This window comes from Physella acuta, unplaced genomic scaffold (genome assembly GCF_028476545.2).
Source record: "Physella acuta isolate Inbredline_101_S28 unplaced genomic scaffold, ASM2847654v3 ptg001661l, whole genome shotgun sequence".
Classification (NCBI taxonomy): domain Eukaryota; kingdom Metazoa; phylum Mollusca; class Gastropoda; family Physidae; genus Physella; species Physella acuta.
In genome coordinates this window covers 284,643-308,504 of record NW_026733174.1, presented here as the reverse complement: position 1 = coordinate 308,504, position 23,862 = coordinate 284,643, and the positions used below count along the sequence as shown (strand labels likewise).

General features: G+C 41.3%; 1 protein-coding gene across 5 annotated transcripts in view; it reads left to right on the top strand.

Moving 5' to 3' along the window:
• LOC131929659 (regulator of G-protein signaling 22) overlaps positions 1-23,377 on the top strand; it is a 48,493-nt gene extending 25,116 nt beyond the window's left edge. For 2 of the 5 annotated variants that reach the window (XM_059285966.1, XM_059285970.1), the window contains exons 11-27: positions 6,995-7,602; positions 8,596-8,824; positions 8,995-9,096; positions 9,340-9,534; positions 9,954-10,037; positions 10,264-10,446; positions 10,783-10,932; positions 12,112-12,558; positions 12,902-12,949; positions 13,755-13,916; positions 16,964-17,143; positions 17,790-17,954; positions 18,217-18,450; positions 18,811-18,832; positions 19,121-19,136; positions 21,691-21,917; positions 22,046-23,377. In XM_059285966.1, coding sequence (XP_059141949.1) covers positions 6,995-7,602; positions 8,596-8,824; positions 8,995-9,096; positions 9,340-9,534; positions 9,954-10,037; positions 10,264-10,446; positions 10,783-10,932; positions 12,112-12,558; positions 12,902-12,949; positions 13,755-13,916; positions 16,964-17,143; positions 17,790-17,954; positions 18,217-18,450; positions 18,811-18,832; positions 19,121-19,136; positions 21,691-21,917; positions 22,046-22,176 — 3,183 coding nt within the window. In that variant the 3' untranslated portion in view covers positions 22,177-23,377. Of the gene's footprint in view, positions 1-6,994; positions 7,603-8,595; positions 8,825-8,994; positions 9,097-9,339; positions 9,535-9,953; positions 10,038-10,263; positions 10,447-10,782; positions 10,933-12,111; positions 12,559-12,901; positions 12,950-13,754; positions 13,917-16,963; positions 17,144-17,789; positions 17,955-18,216; positions 18,451-18,810; positions 18,833-19,120; positions 19,137-20,066; positions 20,561-21,690; positions 21,918-22,045 lie in introns of those variants that run through there. The other 3 variants (XM_059285968.1, XM_059285969.1, XM_059285967.1) reach the window with 3 other exon arrangements.
• The last annotated feature ends 485 nt before the right edge of the window (positions 23,378-23,862 follow it).

The following is a 23,862-nucleotide window of genomic DNA, read 5'->3' as shown; positions in this document are numbered from 1 at the left end:
TACACTATTTCACCTGTCTGGGGCTAGAGAGGTGAGTACACCATGTCACCTGTCAGTCTGGGGCTAGAGAGGTGAGTACACCATGTCACCTGTCTATCTGGGGCTAGAGAGGTGAGTACACCATGTCACCTGTCTGTCTGGGGCTAGAGAGGTGAGTACACTATTTCACCTGTCTGGGGCTAGAGAGGTGAGTACACCATGTCACCTGTCTGTCTGGGGCTAGAGAGGTGAGTACACCATGTCACCTGTCAGTCTGGGGCTAGAGAGGTGAGTACACCATGTCACCTGTCTGGGGCTAGAGAGGTGAGTACACCATGTCACCTGTCTGTCTGGGGCTAGAGAGGTGAGTACACTATGTCACCTGTCTGTCTGGGGCTAGAGAGGTGAGTACACCATGTCACCTGTCAGTCTGGGGCTAGAGAGGTGAGTACACCATGTCACCTGTCTGGGGCTAGAGAGGTGAGTACACCATGTCACCTGTCTGTCTGGGGCTAGAGAGGTGAGTACACCATGTCACCTGTCTGTCTGGGGCTAGAGAGGTGAGTACACCATGTCACCTGTCTGGGGCTAGAGAGGTGAGTACACCATGTCACCTGTCTGTCTGGGGCTAGAGAGGTGAGTACACTACTTCACCTGTCTGGGGCTAGAGAGGTGAGTACACCATGTCACCTGTCTATCTGGGGCTAGAGAGGTGAGTACACCATGTCACCTGTCTGTCTGGGGCTAGAGAGGTGAGTACACCATGTCACCTGTCTGTCTGGGGCTAGAGAGGTGAGTACACCATGTCACCTGTCTGTCTGGGGCTAGAGAGGTGAGTACACCATGTCACCTGTCTGGGGCTAGAGAGGTGAGTACACCATGTCACCTGTCTGTCTGGGGCTAGAGAGGTGAGTACACCATGTCACCTGTCTGGGGCTAGAGAGGTGAGTACACCATGTCACCTGTCTGTCTGGGGCTAGAGAGGTGAGTACACCATGTCACCTGTCTGTCTGGGGCTAGAGAGGTGAGTACACCATGTCACATGTCTGTCTGGGGCTAGAGAGGTGAGTACACCATGTCACCTGTCAGTCTGGGGCTAGAGAGGTGAGTACACCATGTCACCTGTCTGGGGCTAGAGAGGTGAGTACACCATGTCACCTGTCTGTCTGGGGCTAGAGAGGTGAGTACACTACTTCACCTGTCTGGGGCTAGAGAGGTGAGTACACTACTTCACCTGTCTGGGGCTAGAGAGGTGAGTACACTACTTCACCTGTCTGGGGCTAGAGAGGTGAGTACACCATGTCACCTGTCTGGGGCTAGAGAGGTGAGTACACCATGTCACCTGTCTGTCTGGGGCTAGAGAGGTGAGTACACTACTTCACCTGTCTGGGGCTAGAGAGGTGAGTACACCATGTCACCTGTCTGGGGCTAGAGAGGTGAGTACACCATGTCACCTGTCAGTCTGGGGCTAGAGGTGAGTACACTACTTCACCTGTCTGGGGCTAGAGAGGTGAGTACACTACTTCACCTGTCTGGGGCTAGAGAGGTGAGTACACTACTTCACCTGTCTGGGGCTAGAGAGGTGAGTACACTACTTCACCTGTCTGGGGCTAGAGGTGAGTACGCTACTTCACCTGTCTGGGGCTAGAGAGGTGAGTACACCATGTCACCTGTCTGTCTGGGGCTAGAGAGGTGAGTACACCATGTCACCTGTCTGGGGCTAGAGAGGTGAGTACACCATGTCACCTGTCTATCTGGGGCTAGAGAGGTGAGTACACCATGTCACCTGTCTGTCTGGGGCTAGAGAGGTGAGTACACCATGTCACCTGTCTATCTGGGGCTAGAGAGGTGAGTACACCATGTCACCTGTCTATCTGGGGCTAGAGAGGTGAGTACACCATGTCACCTGTCTATCTGGGGCTAGAGAGGTGAGTACACCATGTCACCTGTCTATCTGGGGCTAGAGAGGTGAGTACACCATGTCACCTGTCTATCTGGGGCTAGAGAGGTGAGTACACCATGTCACCTGTCTATCTGGGGCTAGAGAGGTGAGTACACCATGTCACCTGTCTATCTGGGGCTAGAGAGGTGAGTACACCATGTCACCTGTCTATCTGGGGCTAGAGAGGTGAGTACACCATGTCACCTGTCTATCTGGGGCTAGAGAGGTGAGTACACCATGTCACCTGTCTATCTGGGGCTAGAGAGGTGAGTACACCATGTCACCTGTCTATCTGGGGCTAGAGAGGTGAGTACACCATGTCACCTGTCTATCTGGGGCTAGAGAGGTGAGTACACCATGTCACCTGTCTATCTGGGGCTAGAGAGGTGAGTACACTATGTCACCTGTCTGTCTGGGGCTAGAGAGGTGAGTACACCATGTCACCTGTCTATCTGGGGCTAGAGAGGTGAGTACACCATGTCACCTGTCTATCTGGGGCTAGAGAGGTGAGTACACCATGTCACCTGTCTATCTGGGGCTAGAGAGGTGAGTACACCATGTCACCTGTCTATCTGGGGCTAGAGAGGTGAGTACACCATGTCACCTGTCTGTCTGGGGCTAGAGAGGTGAGTACACTATTTCACCTGTCTGGGGCTAGAGAGGTGAGTACACCATGTCACCTGTCTGTCTGGGGCTAGAGAGGTGAGTACACCATGTCACCTGTCAGTCTGGGGCTAGAGAGGTGAGTACACCATGTCACCTGTCTGGGGCTAGAGAGGTGAGTACACCATGTCACCTGTCTGTCTGGGGCTAGAGAGGTGAGTACACTATGTCACCTGTCTGTCTGGGGCTAGAGAGGTGAGTACACCATGTCACCTGTCAGTCTGGGGCTAGAGAGGTGAGTACACCATGTCACCTGTCTGGGGCTAGAGAGGTGAGTACACCATGTCACCTGTCTGTCTGGGGCTAGAGAGGTGAGTACACCATGTCACCTGTCTGTCTGGGGCTAGAGAGGTGAGTACACCATGTCACCTGTCTGGGGCTAGAGAGGTGAGTACACCATGTCACCTGTCTGTCTGGGGCTAGAGAGGTGAGTACACTACTTCACCTGTCTGGGGCTAGAGAGGTGAGTACACCATGTCACCTGTCTGTCTGGGGCTAGAGAGGTGAGTACACCATGTCACCTGTCTGTCTGGGGCTAGAGAGGTGAGTACACCATGTCACCTGTCTGTCTGGGGCTAGAGAGGTGAGTACACCATGTCACCTGTCTGTCTGGGGCTAGAGAGGTGAGTACACCATGTCACCTGTCTGGGGCTAGAGAGGTGAGTACACCATGTCACCTGTCTGTCTGGGGCTAGAGAGGTGAGTACACCATGTCACCTGTCTGGGGCTAGAGAGGTGAGTACACCATGTCACCTGTCTGTCTGGGGCTAGAGAGGTGAGTACACTACTTCACCTGTCTGGGGCTAGAGAGGTGAGTACACCATGTCACCTGTCTGGGGCTAGAGAGGTGAGTACACCATGTCACCTGTCAGTCTGGGGCTAGAGGTGAGTACACTACTTCACCTGTCTGGGGCTAGAGAGGTGAGTACACTACTTCACCTGTCTGGGGCTAGAGAGGTGAGTACACTACTTCACCTGTCTGGGGCTAGAGAGGTGAGTACACTACTTCACCTGTCTGGGGCTAGAGGTGAGTACGCTACTTCACCTGTCTGGGGCTAGAGAGGTGAGTACACCATGTCACCTGTCTGTCTGGGGCTAGAGAGGTGAGTACACCATGTCACCTGTCTGGGGCTAGAGAGGTGAGTACACCATGTCACCTGTCTATCTGGGGCTAGAGAGGTGAGTACACCATGTCACCTGTCTGTCTGGGGCTAGAGAGGTGAGTACACCATGTCACCTGTCTATCTGGGGCTAGAGAGGTGAGTACACCATGTCACCTGTCTATCTGGGGCTAGAGAGGTGAGTACACCATGTCACCTGTCTATCTGGGGCTAGAGAGGTGAGTACACCATGTCACCTGTCTATCTGGGGCTAGAGAGGTGAGTACACCATGTCACCTGTCTATCTGGGGCTAGAGAGGTGAGTACACCATGTCACCTGTCTATCTGGGGCTAGAGAGGTGAGTACACCATGTCACCTGTCTATCTGGGGCTAGAGAGGTGAGTACACCATGTCACCTGTCTATCTGGGGCTAGAGAGGTGAGTACACCATGTCACCTGTCTATCTGGGGCTAGAGAGGTGAGTACACCATGTCACCTGTCTATCTGGGGCTAGAGAGGTGAGTACACCATGTCACCTGTCTATCTGGGGCTAGAGAGGTGAGTACACCATGTCACCTGTCTATCTGGGGCTAGAGAGGTGAGTACACCATGTCACCTGTCTATCTGGGGCTAGAGAGGTGAGTACACTATGTCACCTGTCTGTCTGGGGCTAGAGAGGTGAGTACACCATGTCACCTGTCTATCTGGGGCTAGAGAGGTGAGTACACCATGTCACCTGTCAGTCTGGGGCTAGAGAGGTGAGTACACCATGTCACCTGTCTATCTGGGGCTAGAGAGGTGAGTACACCATGTCACCTGTCAGTCTGGGGCTAGAGAGGTGAGTACACTACTTCACCTGTCTGGGGCTAGAGGTGAGTACACCATGTCACCTGTCTGGGGCTAGAGAGGTGAGTACACCATGTCACCTGTCTGTCTGGGGCTAGAGAGGTGAGTACACCATGTCACCTGTCTGTCTGGGGCTAGAGAGGTGAGTACACCATGTCACCTGTCTGGGGCTAGAGAGGTGAGTACACCATGTCACCTGTCTATCTGGGGCTAGAGAGGTGAGTACACCATGTCACCTGTCTGGGGCTAGAGAGGTGAGTACACCATGTCACCTGTCTGGGGCTAGAGAGGTGAGTACACCATGTCACCTGTCTGTCTGGGGCTAGAGAGGTGAGTACACCATGTCACCTGTCTGGGGCTAGAGAGGTGAGTACACCATGTCACCTGTCTATCTGGGGCTAGAGAGGTGAGTACACCATGTCACCTGTCTATCTGGGGCTAGAGAGGTGAGTACACCATGTCACCTGTCTATCTGGGGCTAGAGAGGTGAGTACACCATGTCACCTGTCTGGGGCTAGAGAGGTGAGTACACCATGTCACCTGTCTGGGGCTAGAGAGGTGAGTACACCATGTCACCTGTCTGTCTGGGGCTAGAGAGGTGAGTACACCATGTCACCTGTCTGGGGCTAGAGAGGTGAGTACACCATGTCACCTGTCTATCTGGGGCTAGAGAGGTGAGTACACCATGTCACCTGTCTGTCTGGGGCTAGAGAGGTGAGTACACTATTTCACCTGTCTGGGGCTAGAGAGGTGAGTACACCATGTCACCTGTCTGTCTGGGGCTAGAGAGGTGAGTACACTATTTCACCTGTCTGGGGCTAGAGAGGTGAGTACACCATGTCACCTGTCTGTCTGGGGCTAGAGAGGTGAGTACACCATGTCACCTGTCAGTCTGGGGCTAGAGAGGTGAGTACACCATGTCACCTGTCTGGGGCTAGAGAGGTGAGTACACCATGTCACCTGTCTGGGGCTAGAGAGGTGAGTACACTATTTCACCTGTCAGTCTGGGGCTAGAGAGGTGAGTACACCATGTCACCTGTCTGGGGCTAGAGAGGTGAGTACACCATGTCACCTGTCAGTCTGGGGCTAGAGAGGTGAGTACACTACTTCACCTGTCTGGGGCTAGAGAGGTGAGTACACTACTTCACCTGTCTGGGGCTAGAGGTGAGTACACTACTTCACCTGTCTGGGGCTAAAGAGGTGAGTACACTACTTCACCTGTCTGGGGCTAGAGGTGAGTACACTACTTCACCTGTCTGGGGCTAGAGGTGAGTACACTACTTCACCTGTCTGGGGCTAGAGAGGTGAGTACACCATGTCACCTGTCTGGGGCTAGAGAGGTGAGTACACTACTTCACCTGTCTGGGGCTAGAGGTGAGTACACTACTTCACCTGTCTGGGGCTAGAGAGGTGAGTACACTACTTCACCTGTCTGGGGCTAGAGGTGAGTACACTACTTCACCTGTCTGGGGCTAGAGAGGTGAGTACACTACTTCACCTGTCTGGGGCTAGAGAGGTGAGTACACTACTTCACCTGTCTGGGGCTAGAGAGGTGAGTACACTACTTCACCTGTCTGGGGCTAGAGGTGAGTACACTACTTCACCTGTCTGGGGCTAGAGAGGTGAGTACACCATGTCACCTGTCTGGGGCTAGAGAGGTGAGTACACTATGTCACCTGTCTGGGGCTAGAGAGGTGAGTACACCATGTCACCTGTCTGTCTGGGGCTAGAGAGGTGAGTACACTACTTCACCTGTCTGGGGCTAGAGAGGTGAGTACACTACTTCACCTGTCTGGGGCTAGAGAGGTGAGTACACTACTTCACCTGTCTGGGGCTAGAGAGGTGAGTACACTACTTCACCTGTCTGGGGCTAGAGAGGTGAGTACACTACTTCACCTGTCTGGGGCTAGAGAGGTGAGTACACTACTTCACCTGTCTGGGGCTAGAGGTGAGTACACTACTTCACCTGTCTGGGGCTAGAGGTGAGTACACTACTTCACCTGTCTGGGGCTAGAGAGGTGAGTACACCATGTCACCTGTCTGGGGCTAGAGGTGAGTACACCATGTCACCTGTCTGTCTGGGGCTAGAGAGGTGAGTACACCATGTCACCTGTCTGGGGCTAGAGAGGTGAGTACACTACTTCACCTGTCTGGGGCTAGAGGTGAGTACACCATGTCACCTGTTAGTCTGGGGCTAGAGGAGAAGGCCATGACGGCATTAAGCTGGTCTTATCCTCTTCTCTTTTGGGTAAGGAAGCACACAGTCTACTGCAAGACCACACTGTCCGCATCAGAAAAACTATTTCATATAATTTTATACATCTCAGGAGAAGAAAAATTTTAGGCTATAAACAGTATGTTTAGATATTATTGTGTGATATATCTAAAAGTTTCTAAAAGTAAATTACTTTACTTGACTTAAAACCATTAGAGTCCAGGTAATGATTTGCTATTTTTCCACAGTTGCCGATTGATAATGCCGTTCTAAAATTAACAAAATCAAGGCCAGATCCTTCTGGAACTTCCCCCATGGTGGGCAACAGGCGCGTGTATGGTGAAGACACCATCAAACGTTTGGCTAACACCCCAACAGCGAAGTACCTGGGGTTGAAGCAAGCTGCCTTTAAGTCCCCTACACCAACAGCCAAATCCAGTAGGAAACCTTCGGCTCCAGAGAAGTCAGTCTCAGCCACTTCAGAAACCAAGGGACGCCCCTCCCATGACACAGTGACAGATGCAGCTACGACACAGCGACCATCAATTAATACTGAAACAAAAACTGGTCGTGAGAGCATTACATCCACCAACACTAAACTGCCTGACATCACGGCTAAGAGTCTAGTGGAGGAGGTGGCCATGGAGTTAAAACCAAAGGTGGAGGGCCTCCCCAGCCAAAAAAAACTTGCTGAGCCTTTATCTGTGGTTCCATGCCCGTACAAGCCACTGACTTCTATTTTAGGGGACACCGCAGAAACTGTTGTTCCACTGACTCCCCTCAAGAAGCCAAAAGACTTACTGACTCCAATGGTTAAAATTATTGATGAAAAACCTAAGTCTACTCAAGGAAAAGAGTAAGCACTGTATTATCTTCTACAATCTATATGCCACTAAAACTCTGTTTACAAGTTTGTTATTTCTTTGTTTATACATTTGTCTAAACCAGAGATTAGAAAACCTGCAACATGGGTAGAATTTTAAAATACACATTTATGTAGAAAAAATAATTATGTTTAAAACCAAGGTATAATCCAAAAAAAATTTAAAAACGTAGGCCTAAAACTAAATATAATTCAGAGAAATATTCTGATTTAGAAACACACCTTTAATTATAAAAGTTCAGAAAAAAATATTTTATTTACTTATTTTCACAACAAACAAGGCTTCTGTGGAAAATTAAACCATGTTGCCCATTCAAAAGTTTAATGCATTATAAACCTAAATTTTATGTTGGTTATAGCTTTAATGATAAATCTGTTATTTTTATTAGCTGCCAACATTATTATCAATTTTCAATAGGATACACTTGACTGTTCTCCTAATTCGAGAATACAATGAATTTATCTAGAACGACCGATAAACAAGATTTAAGGCAAGCCGAAAATAGTAGACCAAACAAAAATTAATAAGTTAAAAACTAAACAAGTATAAAAAGCACAGTAAATAATTGAGTTTCTTTACAAACTACTACAGGCCTTAAATATTTTATATAAATCTTTTTCTTAGCAATGGAATTTGTAAAATTCTGATATAATTTTATTTAAAATAATATTTGGTGTGATTTTACTTTTTTACCGAGATTAAGTAAAAAGAACTCAAAAATATTTTCTACAAATATGCATCTGGTGATCTGGTAGAATCAACAGCTTGTTAAACACTTTCATTTAAAAGTTGCATTTATTTACCCTTATTAACTGGAAACTGGGTTGTCTAGTAGTAAGTTAGGTGTAACATTTATTTACCTTTATTAACTGGAAACTGGGTTGTCTAGTAGTAAGCTAGGTGTAACATTTATTTACCCTTATTAAAGTAGAGTTAGTTGACCGGAGTCCATTTTTCTCATCCAGCACTCCCAACTACACATTCTACCGGCAAGACTCGCAGGAGTCTGCTAAAGTCTGCCCCCCTGATGCTAAAGATCCCCAGAAGGAGAAACTTGATGGCGTGCACTACGCAGAAATCAAGGACTGTGATTTCATGGGCAGCGAGCGTATGGAGTTTCTGTTACAGGCCCTTCACCATGAGCAAGATGCAGGAAGAACTTTTAGAAAGTTTATTGAAAAAAGTGAAAACACTGTAAGAGCTTAACTGGTCAGAGTTATAATAAAGCTAGTGGACTGGGTTAAGCATCTTGACTTGATGTTTTATTTAAAAACAGGACTGGATTAAGCATCTTGACTTGATGTTTTATTTAAAAACAGGACTGCTTTAAGCATCTTGCCTTAATGTTTTTTTTTTAAATTCAGGATTGGGTTAAGCATCTTGACTTTTGGGAAAGGGTCCAGGAATATAGGAAACTGTTTTATAAAGACAAGCTTGACCTGCATCTGATTTCTAAGCAAGCAAAGGTCTGTGGGTTTTTAATTTACTTTTTTTATTGCTTTTTTTTTCTACTTTGCTATTATTACTGAAAGCATATATCTAATAAACTTTAATTTAAAAAAATATCATTAAAATTGTATTATACTTTGTCTAAATAGTTGTGTAATTCAAGAGAATTATAAAAAGAAAACTCACTTGTACAAATTTAAGCAATGACATTTAACTTGTATTTTTAATTTTTTATTTTTTTTATTATCCTTCTTCTCCAGTATCTGTTTGCTCAGTTTATTGTTGAAGGCGCCCCCAGCAGCATTGGTGTGTGTGAGAGTGTAGAACTGGACATCATGGACCACTTGAACCCAGCTTATGAAGACCTGTTTGACGAAGCAGAAGAGTTTACCTTGAAGGTACTCTTTGATGCCTTCCAGCGTTACCTGAACCAGGACGTGAAAAACTACTGTAAGGTAAGCATGATGACAACAGGTGACAACTTGGTCTATCAAGTTTCTCTTAGCCAGTCCTGCTAGAGCATGAAACTACTGGAAGCTGCATATGTCAAGTATTTTATTTTTAGCTTAAAACACAGTGACATTAACTGCAGCTAGACTTTTAAAGAGGTTAACTGAACTGGGATGTATTCTGACCTAAATTTGGACAATTCAGTCTGTGTTATAATCAACAACAATTAAAGATTTTTCAACAATCTTTCACTAAAAATGTATGCCAAACATTGCTCAATGGGAGACAATGGCTTTCAGACCACAAAGATTATTTCTAACTCCCTGAGCCTATATGATTGGAATGTATATTTTCAAACTCTCAGACCCAGGATTGATGTAAAAAATAGTATCCCTGGTTTTTTATCTGATAATTTCTCCGCCAGGTTGAACGTGCTGAGATAACAAGGAGGTTGGAAACAAGAAACACCTCCATCTTAGGCTTACAAAAAAAAGGAATCATTAAGGAAGTAAGTTTAATTTACATCAGGTTCTTTGTAGGTTTTTAGTAGGCCTAAATTCTTTTTGTGGTAATTTTTTGTTTCATCAGATGATTATAGCTAACAGTAAATATTTCAAATGGTTTACCAAAGATTTTTGTTTTTTATCTTTAGAGATCTCCTACACCGGATGACCCTATAACTAACAGTAAATATTTCAAATGGTTTACCAAAGATTTTTGTTTTTTATCTTTAGAGATCTCTTACACCGGACGACCCTATGGAGGGTTACAAGGATCCAGTGTATGATGATTCTGTCCTTCAACGAGTCCCATCAGAATTCAAAGACTGGACCTTAGATAAGCTTATTCATAACCGCATCGAGCTTGAACATTTCCGACAGTATCTCATTGAGAACTTTGCTGAGATAGATTTAAAGGTATCAGTGTTTTCTTTATTCTGTTAACTTTGCAGAGGTACATATAGCACAGTATTCATTATCTTGTAAATTTTGTCTAAGTAAAGATGTCACAGCATTCAGTATCTTGATAGTATTACAATAGAGGTGAACATGATTTGATTGGGTTAGAATAGCTTACAGGCCAGAATTTTTTAGTTTAAAAATGTCAGATTATATAAAAATTTGGCATTCACTTTTGCCATGGAAACACACATTTTTAGTGTATATTCTTGTTTGAGAGTTACTGAGGTAATCTGTTTAGTCCAGCAACAAGTGTAAAAAAAGTTGAAATTGTTGTTTCCTGTTATATTCCAGTGTTGGATGGATATTGAAGCTTGGAGGAGAACTCCGCATGATGATGCTCGTAAAAGAGATTTTCGAGCGAGGGAAATTAAAAAGCACTACCTGAATAGGAAGTATTTCTTTGGACCAAGTAGTCCTGCAGGGAAAGAAGGACAGAATAAGGTACATTCTCATCCACTGTATACTTTTATGTTTAGATCTAAGCCCATGAATGAAAACTTGTTCAAATTTTCTCTTAGGATCTCTAAACTACATTATTGTAACAACAGCTGCTAAAAAATGTTACACTGTACAGTTTAAAGTAAACAACCATGTACAATAATTTTTGTAACAACAGCTGCTAAAAAATGTTACACCGTACAGTTTAAAGTAAACAACCATGTACAATAATTTTTGTAACAACAGCTGCCAAAAAATGTTACACCGTACAGTTTAAAGTAAACAACCATGTACAATAATTTTTGTAACAACAGCTGCTAAAAAATGTTACACAGTACAGTTTAAAGTAAACAACCATGTACAATAATTTTTGTAACAATAGCTGCCAAAAAATGTTACACCGTACAGTTTAAAGTAAACAACCATGTACAATAATTTTTGTAACAACAGCTGCCAAAAAATGTTACACAGTACAGTTTAAAGTAAACAACCATGTACAATAATTTTTGTAACAACAGCTGCTAAAAAATGTTACACCGTACAGTTTAAAGTAAACAACCATGTACAATAATTTTTGTAACAACAGCTGCTAAAAAATGTTACACAGTACAGTTTAAAGTAAACAACCATGTACAATAATTTTTGTAACAACAGCTGCTAAAAAATGTTACACAGTACAGTTTAAAGTAAACAACCATGTACAATAATTTTTGTAACAACAGCTGCTAAAAAATGTTACACCGTACAGTTTAAAGTAAACAACCATGTACAATAATTTTTGTAACAACAGCTGCTAAAAAATGTTACACCGTACAGTTTAAAGTAAACAACCATGTACAATAATTATGTTCCCAGGTCTAGCATCTCAAAAGAAAATTAGTTGTTTTATTCACAAAATCACGTTTAAAATTATCTAACAGCCAATACAGTTTTTATATATAAATTACTTTATCAATAAACATAAATAGGTCTATATCTATTTATAGCTAGCTTTTTTCTTATCTTAGTAGTTAATAGTTAAGCAAAATGTGTGATATGTTAAAACAGCATTTGTGACTTGTTAAAATTAACTTTGTGAAGTTTTATAACAAAATTTGAGACATATCAAATGGAAAACAAAATTTAACATTTGTGAGATTTGATAATAACAAGTTGTATAAAAAAATTGGTGTCATCCTGTAGGTGATGGAGCTAGGCGGTGGATGGGGAAAATTCCTTGAGGACAAGCCCCACAGCAGCAGCATCCTGGAGGCTCAGAAGTTTGTCAGGGAGAGGCTGGAGAAGAAACACCTGCCCTTGTTTCTTCTGTCTAAAGGCTTCCAGGCTAGAAATGTCATGAGAGAAAGCATCTCCGAGGGCGGTGACGACCAGTCTGTGACCAAGAAGCGGCGAGCACACGCAGTGAATAAGGTGATTGAGGACGCTGAAAATTCTTTCTACAAGTTGTTGAATAGAAAAGCCCCTGATTACTCTCTGGTTGAAAATGTCGTGTTCCCTCCTATAAGAAAGCAATCTATTTCCTATAGAAGTAGCTTCATGTCTACGACTGATATCAAGGGTGGTAGTACATCTTTGCCTCACGTTAAATCTAAAACCGCGGGTGATGAATCTCCGTATGTTATAGTCAAGGTAGGTTCTACGTTTGTCTGTTGAGGCAGGAGCCAGACTTTTACCTTAAAAAATTACGTGTTGCTTTATTAGACATAAAGCAAAAACATATGTAGCACTAGCTGTCCTAAAGCATTTGTGTCAAATCTCAAAATTTAAACAAGTACAAGAACCTCGCCTTAAACTTAGATTTTTATTCCTCACCTTACTGGCATGCTAGTGAAATAACTTCAGATCAATTCACCTCTTAAAGAAAGTATTTCTGTTCACCACCAGTAACTAGTATATGAATAGAAATTTGTGTTAAACTAGCCCACACTTGTATTGGTGTGGGTACTGAGATTGTCTGGGTCTGTACCTTCAGGAAGATATAACATCTCGCCCTTTGATGCCAACATCAAGACTACAGCAGGTCAAATTTGGGTTTCTTGTTTTTATGCTTGGAGAATTTTTTTCTGGTGTTATATAATTGTATAATTTTATTTCATTGTTGGTCACATTTGATTTTCCTTTTATTTATGTGGATTGTACTATTATTTCTTATTGATTTTTATAAATAATTAAATAAGTTATAAATTAATCGCTTATTTTTAAAATGTTAAACCTTTTCCAATTATTAATATTTATCGATGTAGGTATTTACACAGAGATATATATAATAATTTGCTTAGTCTATATGAATGTATATACAAATGATACACACATATATATTTTGAAATATTTATTTTTTTATTTACGCACTTGTTTAGTGTATACACAGTGATACTAGTGATAGTTGTCAGAGACGTAGCTAGGGGAGGGCGGGTGGGGCGGCCATTCCGGGCGCCGCCCTTAAGGGAGCGCCAAAAGGGGTAGAGAAATTAATTTGAAAGCTCATTTTAAGCTGAAGTATTGAATTATACACTGTCAAAGCTACGAAAAATAAACGGCTACAAGGCTTCACATACGGGTTTAACAACTTTGTGACACCAAAATAGAAATTGTTTTAGGGTAGTAACTGGTAAGAAGTGCCACAAACCTTTCCAACTGGGGGGGGGGGGGGGGCTTTTTCATAGACAGGAATAACTATATATAGAAAAAAGGGATGGGGGGCGCAAAATTGATAGTCCGCCCCAGAGCCGGATTAGGTTGCTACGCCTCTGATAGTTTTTTTTTTTTTTTTAATTATCTGTCCAAACATTTTTTAAAGGTTGACATTTTGAAATTGTAATTCTTAGCTGTTGGAGAACAAATGGATATCTTCGACCAAGGATATTTTCATGCTGCAGAGGGCCCTGATGAACCCCATCACATGCCAGCAGTTCCTCAAGTTTATCTCCATGCAGGAACAACACCTGGAGAATGACGTCTTGTTCTGGATAGAAGTACAGAAATACAAGGTGAGTTGCTTCCCCTGCTTCAAGTACAGAAATACAAGGTGAGTTGCTTCCCCTGCTACAAGTACAAAAATACAAGGTGAGTTGCTTCCCCTACTAGAAGTACAGAAATACAAGGTGAGTTGCTTCCCCTGCTACAAGTACAGAAATGCAAGGTGAGTAGCTTCCCCTGCTACAAGTACAGAAATACAAGGTGAGTTGCTTCCCCTGCTACAAGTACAGAAATACAAGGTGGGGAACTTCCCCTGCTACAAGTACAGAAATACAAGGTGAGTTGCTTCCCCTGCTACAAGTACAAAAATACAAGGTGGGGAACTTCCCCTGCTACAAGTACAGAAATACAAGATGAGTAGCTTCCCCTGCTACAAGTACAGAAATACAAGGTGAGTTGCTTCCCCTGCTACAAGTACAGAAATACAAGGTGGGGAACTTCCCCTGCTACAAGTACAGAAATACAAGGTGAGTTGCTTCCCCTGCTACAAGTACAAAAATACAAGGTGGGGAACTCCCCCTGCTACAAGTACAGAAATACAAGGTGAGTAGCTTCCCCTGCTACAAGTACAGAAATACAAGGTGAGTAGCTTCCCCTGCTACAAGTACAGAAATACAAGGTGGGGAACTTCCCCTGCTAGAAGTACAGAAATACAAGGTGAGTAGTTTCCCCTGCTACAAGTACAGAAATACAAGGTGAGTAGCCTCCCCTACTAGAAGTACAGAAATACAAGGTGAGTTGCTTCCCCTGCTACAAGTACAAAAATACAAGGTGGGGAACTCCCCCTGCTACAAGTACAGAAATACAAGGTGAGTAGCTTCCCCTGCTACAAGTACAGAAATACAAGGTGGGGAACTTCCCCTGCTAGAAGTACAGAAATACAAGGTGAGTAGTTTCCCCTGCTACAAGTACAGAAATACAAGGTGAGTAGCCTCCCCTACTAGAAGTACAGAAATACAAGGTGAGTTGCTTCCCCTGCTACAAGTACAAAAATACAAGGTGGGGAACTTCCCCTGCTACAAGTACAGAAATACAAGGTGAGTTGCTTCCCCTGCTACAAGTACAAAAATACAAGGTGGGGAACTTCCCCTGCTAGAAGTACAGAAATACAAGGTGAGTAGCTTCCCCTGCTACAAGTTCAGAAATACAAGGTGAGTAGCTTCCCCTGCTACAAGTACAGAAATACAAGGTGGATAGCTTCCCCTGCTACAAGTACAGAAATACAAGGTGAGTAGCCTCCCCTACTAGAAGTACAGAAATACAAGGTGAGTTGCTTCCCCTGCTACAAGTACAAAAATACAAGGTGGGGAACTCCCCCTGCTACAAGTACAGAAATACAAGGTGAGTAGCTTCCCCTGCTACAAGTACAGAAATACAAGGTGAGTAGCTTCCCCTGCTACAAGTACAGAAATACAAGGTGGGGAACTTCCCCTGCTAGAAGTACAGAAATACAAGGTGAGTAGTTTCCCCTGCTACAAGTACAGAAATACAAGGTGAGTAGCCTCCCCTACTAGAAGTACAGAAATACAAGGTGAGTTGCTTCCCCTGCTACAAGTACAAAAATACAAGGTGGGGAACTTCCCCTGCTACAAGTACAGAAATACAAGGTGAGTAGCTTCCCCTGCTACAAGTACAGAAATACAAGGTGGGGAACTTCCCCTGCTAGAAGTACAGAAATACAAGGTGAGTAGTTTCCCCTGCTACAAGTACAGAAATACAAGGTGAGTAGCCTCCCCTACTAGAAGTACAGAAATACAAGGTGAGTTGCTTCCCCTGCTACAAGTACAAAAATACAAGGTGGGGAACTTCCCCTGCTACAAGTACAGAAATACAAGGTGAGTTGCTTCCCCTGCTACAAGTACAAAAATACAAGGTGGGGAACTTCCCCTGCTAGAAGTACAGAAATACAAGGTGAGTAGCTTCCCCTGCTACAAGTTCAGAAATACAAGGTGAGTAGCTTCCCCTGCTACAAGTACAGAAATACAAGGTGGATAGCTTCCCCTGCTACAAGTACAGAAATACAAGGTGAGTAGCCTCCCCTACTAGAAGTACAGAAATACAAGGTGAGTTGCTTCCCCTGCTACAAGTACAAAAATACAAGGTGGGGAACTCCCCCTGCTACAAGTACAGAAATACAAGGTGAGTAGCTTCCCCTGCTACAAGTACAGAAATACAAGGTGAGTAGCTTCCCCTGCTACAAGTACAGAAATACAAGGTGGGGAACTTCCCCTGCTAGAAGTACAGAAATACAAGGTGAGTAGTTTCCCCTGCTACAAGTACAGAAATACAAGGTGAGTAGCCTCCCCTACTAGAAGTACAGAAATACAAGGTGAGTTGCTTCCCCTGCTACAAGTACAAAAATACAAGGTGGGGAACTTCCCCTGCTACAAGTACAGAAATACAAGGTGAGTAGCTTCCCCTGCTACAAGTACAGAAATACAAGGTGGGGAACTTCCCCTGCTAGAAGTACAGAAATACAAGGTGAGTAGTTTCCCCTGCTACAAGTACAGAAATACAAGGTGAGTAGCCTCCCCTACTAGAAGTACAGAAATACAAGGTGAGTTGCTTCCCCTGCTACAAGTACAAAAATACAAGGTGGGGAACTTCCCCTGCTACAAGTACAGAAATACAAGGTGAGTTGCTTCCCCTGCTACAAGTACAAAAATACAAGGTGGGGAACTTCCCCTGCTAGAAGTACAGAAATACAAGGTGAGTAGCTTCCCCTGCTACAAGTTCAGAAATACAAGGTGAGTAGCTTCCCCTGCTACAAGTACAGAAATACAAGGTGGATAGCTTCCCCTGCTAGAGGTACAGAAGTACAAGGTGAGTAACCTCCCTGCTAGAGGTACAGAAATACAAGGTGAGTAGCCTCCCTGCTAGAAGTACAGAAATACAAGGTGAGTAGCCTCCCTGCAAGATGAACAAGTGCAGTGGATTCCGAAATCTAGGATCACAAGTTGCAAGTAGCTCACATGATTCCAACACTGTGAGCTAGCCATGTATTGAACAAACAATTACTTTATTACCCAGTTTGGAACATGGTTCTCTTTTATTTCAGCAACTACATCACACACATACAGACGAAGCCACATTAGCTTTAAAGGTGAATGCAATCATAAATTGCTTCATCGACTCCTCCATCCCACCAAGTCTTCAAATTGACATCCCACAAGAACAGGCTGACAAAATTCTAGAACACAAACATGAGAAAAGTCCTTACCTTTTCAGGGAAGCGCAGGTTTGTAAAATATTTCTTTAAAAATAATACAAGGTTTTATTTATTGCAGGTAAACTATAATGTAATGTTTCTAACAGATCTAGCACAAAAGCTGTATTAATATGAAAGTTCTTTTTTGTTTAGATAAGTATTATTGTAGTTGAGTTGATGTGCTGTGTTCAGATAACTGTGAGGGTGAGATACAGTCAGAAACAAGTTGTAAGGCTTAGGATGGATCATAACTGTTTTAACCTCAACTTAAAGTGACACCGTCATTTTCATACCAACTTGTTTTTCATCACCACCATTAACTGCCACACACAGCAACAGTTGCACACCTTCCTGCCGCCGCCGCCCCCCCCCCCCCCCCATCCCACTCACACACAACTCACCCGCTGTCACTTGACCAGTCGCTTCTCTTTTACACCATTCAACAAAATACACATCAACAAACCCAGCTAGACTCGACACAGTATAACAGTACACACACAGAGTTTACAGAGCAATATTCCACATACACACACAGAGTTTACAGAGCAATATTCCACATACACACACAGAGTTTACAGAGCATTGTTCCACATACACACCTTTCATACATTTCACATCACTTCAGTAATGATTATAATTCTTGTCAATTCTCTCTTCCTCCCCCCCCCCTCCTCAGCTTTCTGTGTTCAGACTTCTCCTCCAACAATGGCAACCTTTCTGTGACTTCCGTTCCAACATGGACTCAGATGTCAAGGTCATGAAGACATTGGCGCGCCATCGATTGATTGCAGACGAGAAGGAGAGACTTCATAGAGCAGAGATCATGCAGCAGAGAGAAAAGGTCAGAGACAGCATTCCCTCTATAATTAGATTCCTATAAGTAGATTCCTGTTTATCTTAGTCCCTGAACTAATCACTGTAATAGTTGTATGGTAAAAATTGCAAGAATAATATTGTTAATTGCGCCTTATTATGGTGGTTAAAAAAGTCATATGTAATATCTCTATTTATATTTTGGTTTTTCATGTCTTTTCGTAAAAAAAAATTGTTTAGTTCCAAGATACCCAGATTAGAATTTCATTTCTTTGTAAAATAAATGACAGGAAAGGCAGATGCGTTTAGAAATGGGTTTGATGAGTGTCGAGGACGTAACTGAACAGGAAGTAGATGAATCAGAGGAAAAAGGCGAGGGGACAAGTTTTAGCTATCACGCATATCTTCGGGAACAGGAGGAATGGAAGAAAAGGCTGGAAGAGAAGTTTCAACTTACTGGCACTTGGGAAGACTTTGTGGCTTATCAAAATGCCCTCGGGAACTTTGATCTGGATAATATGAGGGTAATGTTTTTAATCTGTTACAGAAATAGACTTCTGTCTGTGTATAAAAGTACAACATAAATACCCAGACCCCCTTAAATAAGGCAAACGTGCATGTCTTCACTCCTAGAAATGATAATTTTATTATACACAGTGACAATATAGCTCGTGTATTTAACTACATTTGTATTTAATTATTAACCAAAATCATTATCTTTTACCTTTGCTGCCCAGTACAAATGTGGTAAACCAAAATATGTATTATGAAATATGAATAACTAAAGCTATAAAATTAAGTATATAATAGCTAGATAATATAACACATTAAATTACTTTTTGCTCTATTTTCATTGCACAACTTGTGTTCATTTCTCCATACAGCTGGTGACAGTAGCTGATAGAGGTCAGTGATTTGATTTTCTATCAAAGTTTTGTTATCAATATTTTCTAATCAATAGCAGTGATAGGAGAAGAAATTAAAAAAACTTTTAAAGTAGTTGGTTCTTAAAATTATTGTTTAAAAAGTCAGTTATTTGAAGTCATTTGAACTAGTAAATGAGACTATTCCATATGATGATGGCTAAAGTTATTTTGTGTGCCAACTAAATACAGTTGTACCTGTACTATGTATACTTATTAATTAACTAAAGTAATTAAAGCATATTAAAATAATTGTTTTTTTTTATTGCAGGTGCCCAGACAATACGGTTAGTAGATTTTTCTCCATATCTTGTCCAATACCCTGACACCGTATGTTTATTCACATATTGTTTTCATTGTGTCTACTTATGTAAATGTAAATCAATTTATTTAAACCAATAATGTTAGCAGTGTTAATGACATCAGGCATCAGTGTGTGAAAGTATGATGTAAAAATGTATGTGATCATACCATTCTAACATGAAGAAAACGCTGTATGTTGTATTGAGCAGTACATTAGGTGGTGATGTTTCAGCAATATTTTAGGTCCTGGTGTTCATTTACCATTGTCATTGTGACATACTGTATCATGGACAAACAGCTTGACTTGAAACATGCTTACACAACAAAACTTTTAAAAGAATAATAAAAGTTGATTGTTATTGGTGTAAAGTTGATTGTTATTGGTGTAAAGTAGCCTACTCTACTTCAAACATTTAAACACATAATGCTAAATTCACAAGGTATTATTTCAAATATTTGTGTAATAATCATTCTATGTGTATACCCAATACATTTCCATTATTCCATTATTCCATTTACATATGTATTTAGTTTTATATTCATATATATTACACATTTATTTATATATTTATATACTTACGATGACATTGTTATTTGTAAAACTTGTGTGTACTTGTTATTGAGTGTATTTTAAAACTATCTAACCTCCAGTAACAAGGAACATTATCATTTCTCTACTGAGGAGATTACCTGTTGTATAAAAATTATTGTAGATCTGTTGTGGTGAGAGATATAGAAAACTTGGTCTGTCATTACACCCCCCCCCCCCACCACCACCACCACCCCCCACCAACACTCCTGTGGTTGGCTAGTTTGCCCTAACCCATCCCATTTTCTCCTGGTCACTAGTGGTATCCCCCAGTATCCAGGTCAGCCAATTGCCCTAACCCATCCACTTTTCTCCCGGTCACTAGTGGTATCCCCCAGTATCCAGGTCAGCCAATTGAGGACAGGCCAGGATTCCAAGATGATCCAGACGTGGAGCCTGAAGCCAAGGAGTACGACATTGAAGACTACATCATGTACCGCAACTACCTGAACATTGAGGTGCCAGACATCAGGAAGGAATTCTGCAGAAAGACTGTCTTTGCCCAGCAGTCAGCAGCTGAACAGCAGCGCGAGAGAGAGCGCAAGAAACAAACGCTGAAGCAGTCAAATGCCCTATTTAAAGATTCATCATCTAAGGAGCTAGTTAATAGAAATTCAACATTACAGCTAAAAGGCAGTAAAACTTCTGATACCTCCATTTCTGCTTCGAAAGATGATTAAAGAACTGATAAGTTGTATATGTGGGGGGTCCAGAATATTTCACTGTACTCATGTTGTTAATTCACCTCACTAGGTCTTATGTCACAGTAACCCCCTATCCTTGATAGGATCTTATGTCACAACCCCCCCCCCCATAGAATCTTATTTCACAAGACCCCTCCCCCTTGATAGGTTCCTTTGTCACAAGTCACCCTCCCCTTGATGTGATCCTATGCCACAAGACACCTTCCCCCACCCCTTGATGGGATCCTATGTCAGCTATTGTAGAACAGTTTTCTTTACACCTTTACAGAGGACTGCATCATTTAAAATATCTGTCCTTCCAAATGTCAACAAGCATTTTACTGCTTATATTTATATGCCATCTATATCTTGGAAAATATTTAATTCACTTTATAGCAGCCTGAAAAGATGTATGTTTTGAAAAATATATTTTAATCTAAGAATTTTTGATGAAAATTATTTTAATTTCAGGATTATTTATTCAAATTATAGCATATATTTTGTTTTAAAATGATTGTTTTCAATTTTTGCTCTTATTTTTTTTTACAAATGTACATCTTTAATTAAGCATTACTTATTTCTTTTGATATGTTTATAATTTACTAAATAAATGAATTTTTCTAATGACTTTTTACAGTTGCTACAAATAGTTTTGAGTCATTTTTTAAGTTTGAATATAACTTAAGTAATATTATATCTTCAACAAGTATTGTTTTCTAAACTATTGCCTTCACATTGCAGTTAAACTCAAATGATATTATATATTATCTTTTAGTTTAAAATTGAAAATTGTATTGTATTGCCTAGGTTATTTTGGTGACTTAAAGTTAGTATTTGTTTTGTTGATTTGCTTATTTAATGAATTAAGCTTATTTCACATTGAGGATTGTTAGTTTGTTTTGAGTTTGTTTTGAAGTATATACTTTGGACCATAACTTGTTCTAGCATTTTATTTTATTTACTGGTATGCAGTTCACTTAGAATTAAAAGACAACTTTGTAAAGAAAAAAAATGATTTATGAACTCAACTGACAAAAGATTTTAAATTTATTTTAGAACTAGAATTTTTTAAAAATGTAAATAAAAATATAATATCTCATATGTAGTTGTAAGCCTGCAAGTTGTTGTCAGCTAATTCAAATCTAAGTGTTAAAGTTTATTTAAAAATTAAATTGTTTCTATGTTTCTATGCATATTTTTAATTTTGCTGCACAAAAGGTTTTGCCGTTTCCTTTCTCATTGTTTGATCTGACCAATAATCTGCAGACCACCTGAGGGAAGGCCTAGCACTGCAGGGAGGCCTGGGACTGCAGGGAGGCCTGGGACCGAGGGAAGGCCTGGGACTGCAGTGAGGCCTGGGGCTGAGGGAAGGCCTAGCACTGCAGGGAGGCCTGGGACAGGGCTCAGACGGACATCAAACAGTGACAGATTGAAAATGGAGGACACGTCATTGTCTGACAAGGAAAATATCTCAGGAAAAAGGAGAACTTCAGGTTAGTGTTGTTTTATATGTATTGTAGTATAACACAGACATGGCACACACCATCTCAAACTTATTATCTATAAAACAAATGTATACATTTTTATATATCTTTCTTCTTATATTATCACTCTAATGCAGCATCAGGCCTTAGAGACGGATATAGAGATAAAACTATGACAAAACACAAGAGAAGTTTCCAGCGTACAGCCACTGATCACCTAGGAGATGACGATGAGCATGCCAACACAAAACTTACCATAGTTAATTAAAAAACAAAACTAAGCTGTTTGATGTTTACAATAGCTGTTGTACTTCAGCAGCTATTTTATATGTGTTGCCATGAACTTTGTCTCAAAATTTTTTAAATTGATGTATAAAAAGAAAAAAGATTTTTTGTTCAAATATTCTTGTAGATCAGCATAAGTTTCATACCTGTGGTTTCCAACATTTTAAAACAACTGGTACCAACATCCCAAGTTAGAAGACTAAACACCATATAGTTATAAGACAACATCCCAAGTAGTAAGACAACATAACAAATTAGAAGACTAAACACCTCATAGTTATAGACAACATCACATAGTTATAGACAACATCTCACAAGTTATACATTTAAGACAACATCATGAGATATAAGCCAACTTCACTCAAGCAATAAAGTAACCAGCATCACAAGTTATACCACATGATATGAAAGAATGTCCTGCAGTTACTACTCTCCCAATCCACCATTGGTTCCACAGACATTGAACTTGCTGTAGACATCTTCTCCTCAGTATTTGTACTTTATTGCAGTCGTAGTTATCGGGAAATAACATTATTTTTATCACTTTTTATTTTGACACTGTATATACATGAATATACATTTTTAAATCATGGCTTAGCTAGCCTTTATATGATATCAGGAAAAAATTATTTTATTTAATATGTTAATGTTGTTAAGCATTCTGTGATATATTTATAAACATTTATATTTATACATTTAATATATTGAAAATAAATTATATATCAGAGGTATCTGTATGACAAGTGTTATTAATGAGAACATAATGTGTCGCAAACAGGCCATCTTGCCAGGATAGTATTGATAAATATTTATCCTCTCCCGTCTCATTTGTGTAGACTTAGAGAATTATGTTTTGAGCATGTTACAGGGATTCTTTAGACATATATCGTGATGGCTGTACCATGGGACTTCGAGTCCAGTCAAATTCTGGTGATTTTTTATTGTGATTTTAAAAAATCCCTTTCTTTTATAGACCTATCTATTTTTATTGTGAGATAGAATCAAATATTTTTGAATCAGCTCTTATGATAGATTGAAAACCATAAGTTTTTATTAGCAGTTAATATTTATGTACGATTGTTTCCCATGGGGAATACCTTTACTCTGTTTAGGATTGAGTTTATTATGTATGTTTTTCTGTACATCTTGCATCTAACATTCAATAAATAACTATATATTTTATGCTGAAAGCCTAGCCTTATATGTGTATTGAATTCTACAAATAACTGTTGTGCAGTGACTTTAATTTTTTTTTTTAAGTGGACATTTAAATTTAATAAGGCAGTACAGCCCAGCATATTATAGGCACACGATATACTGATGTGCCTTGCTAGATATTTTATTTTGTGCTGTCGTTGTTGTGGGCTATATTAGTTTAATCCTGATTTAAGTATTGGGTCATTTTTGCACATGCATACTTTTTAGTTTTAAAATAAATGTTGGTTAAAAATTTTCTAGTAGCTACAATGGTATGTGACTTCCTCTGTACAAGTGTGTACACATCAGAGATGTACATACCAGCCACTTAATTGTATATACCATCCACTAAACAGGGATGTACACATTAGAGAGGAACATACCATCCACTTATGTGGTAAGTACCATCCACTAAACAGGGATGTACACATCAGAGAAGTACAGAGGTCATGACCTGGTAAAGCTCACTGAG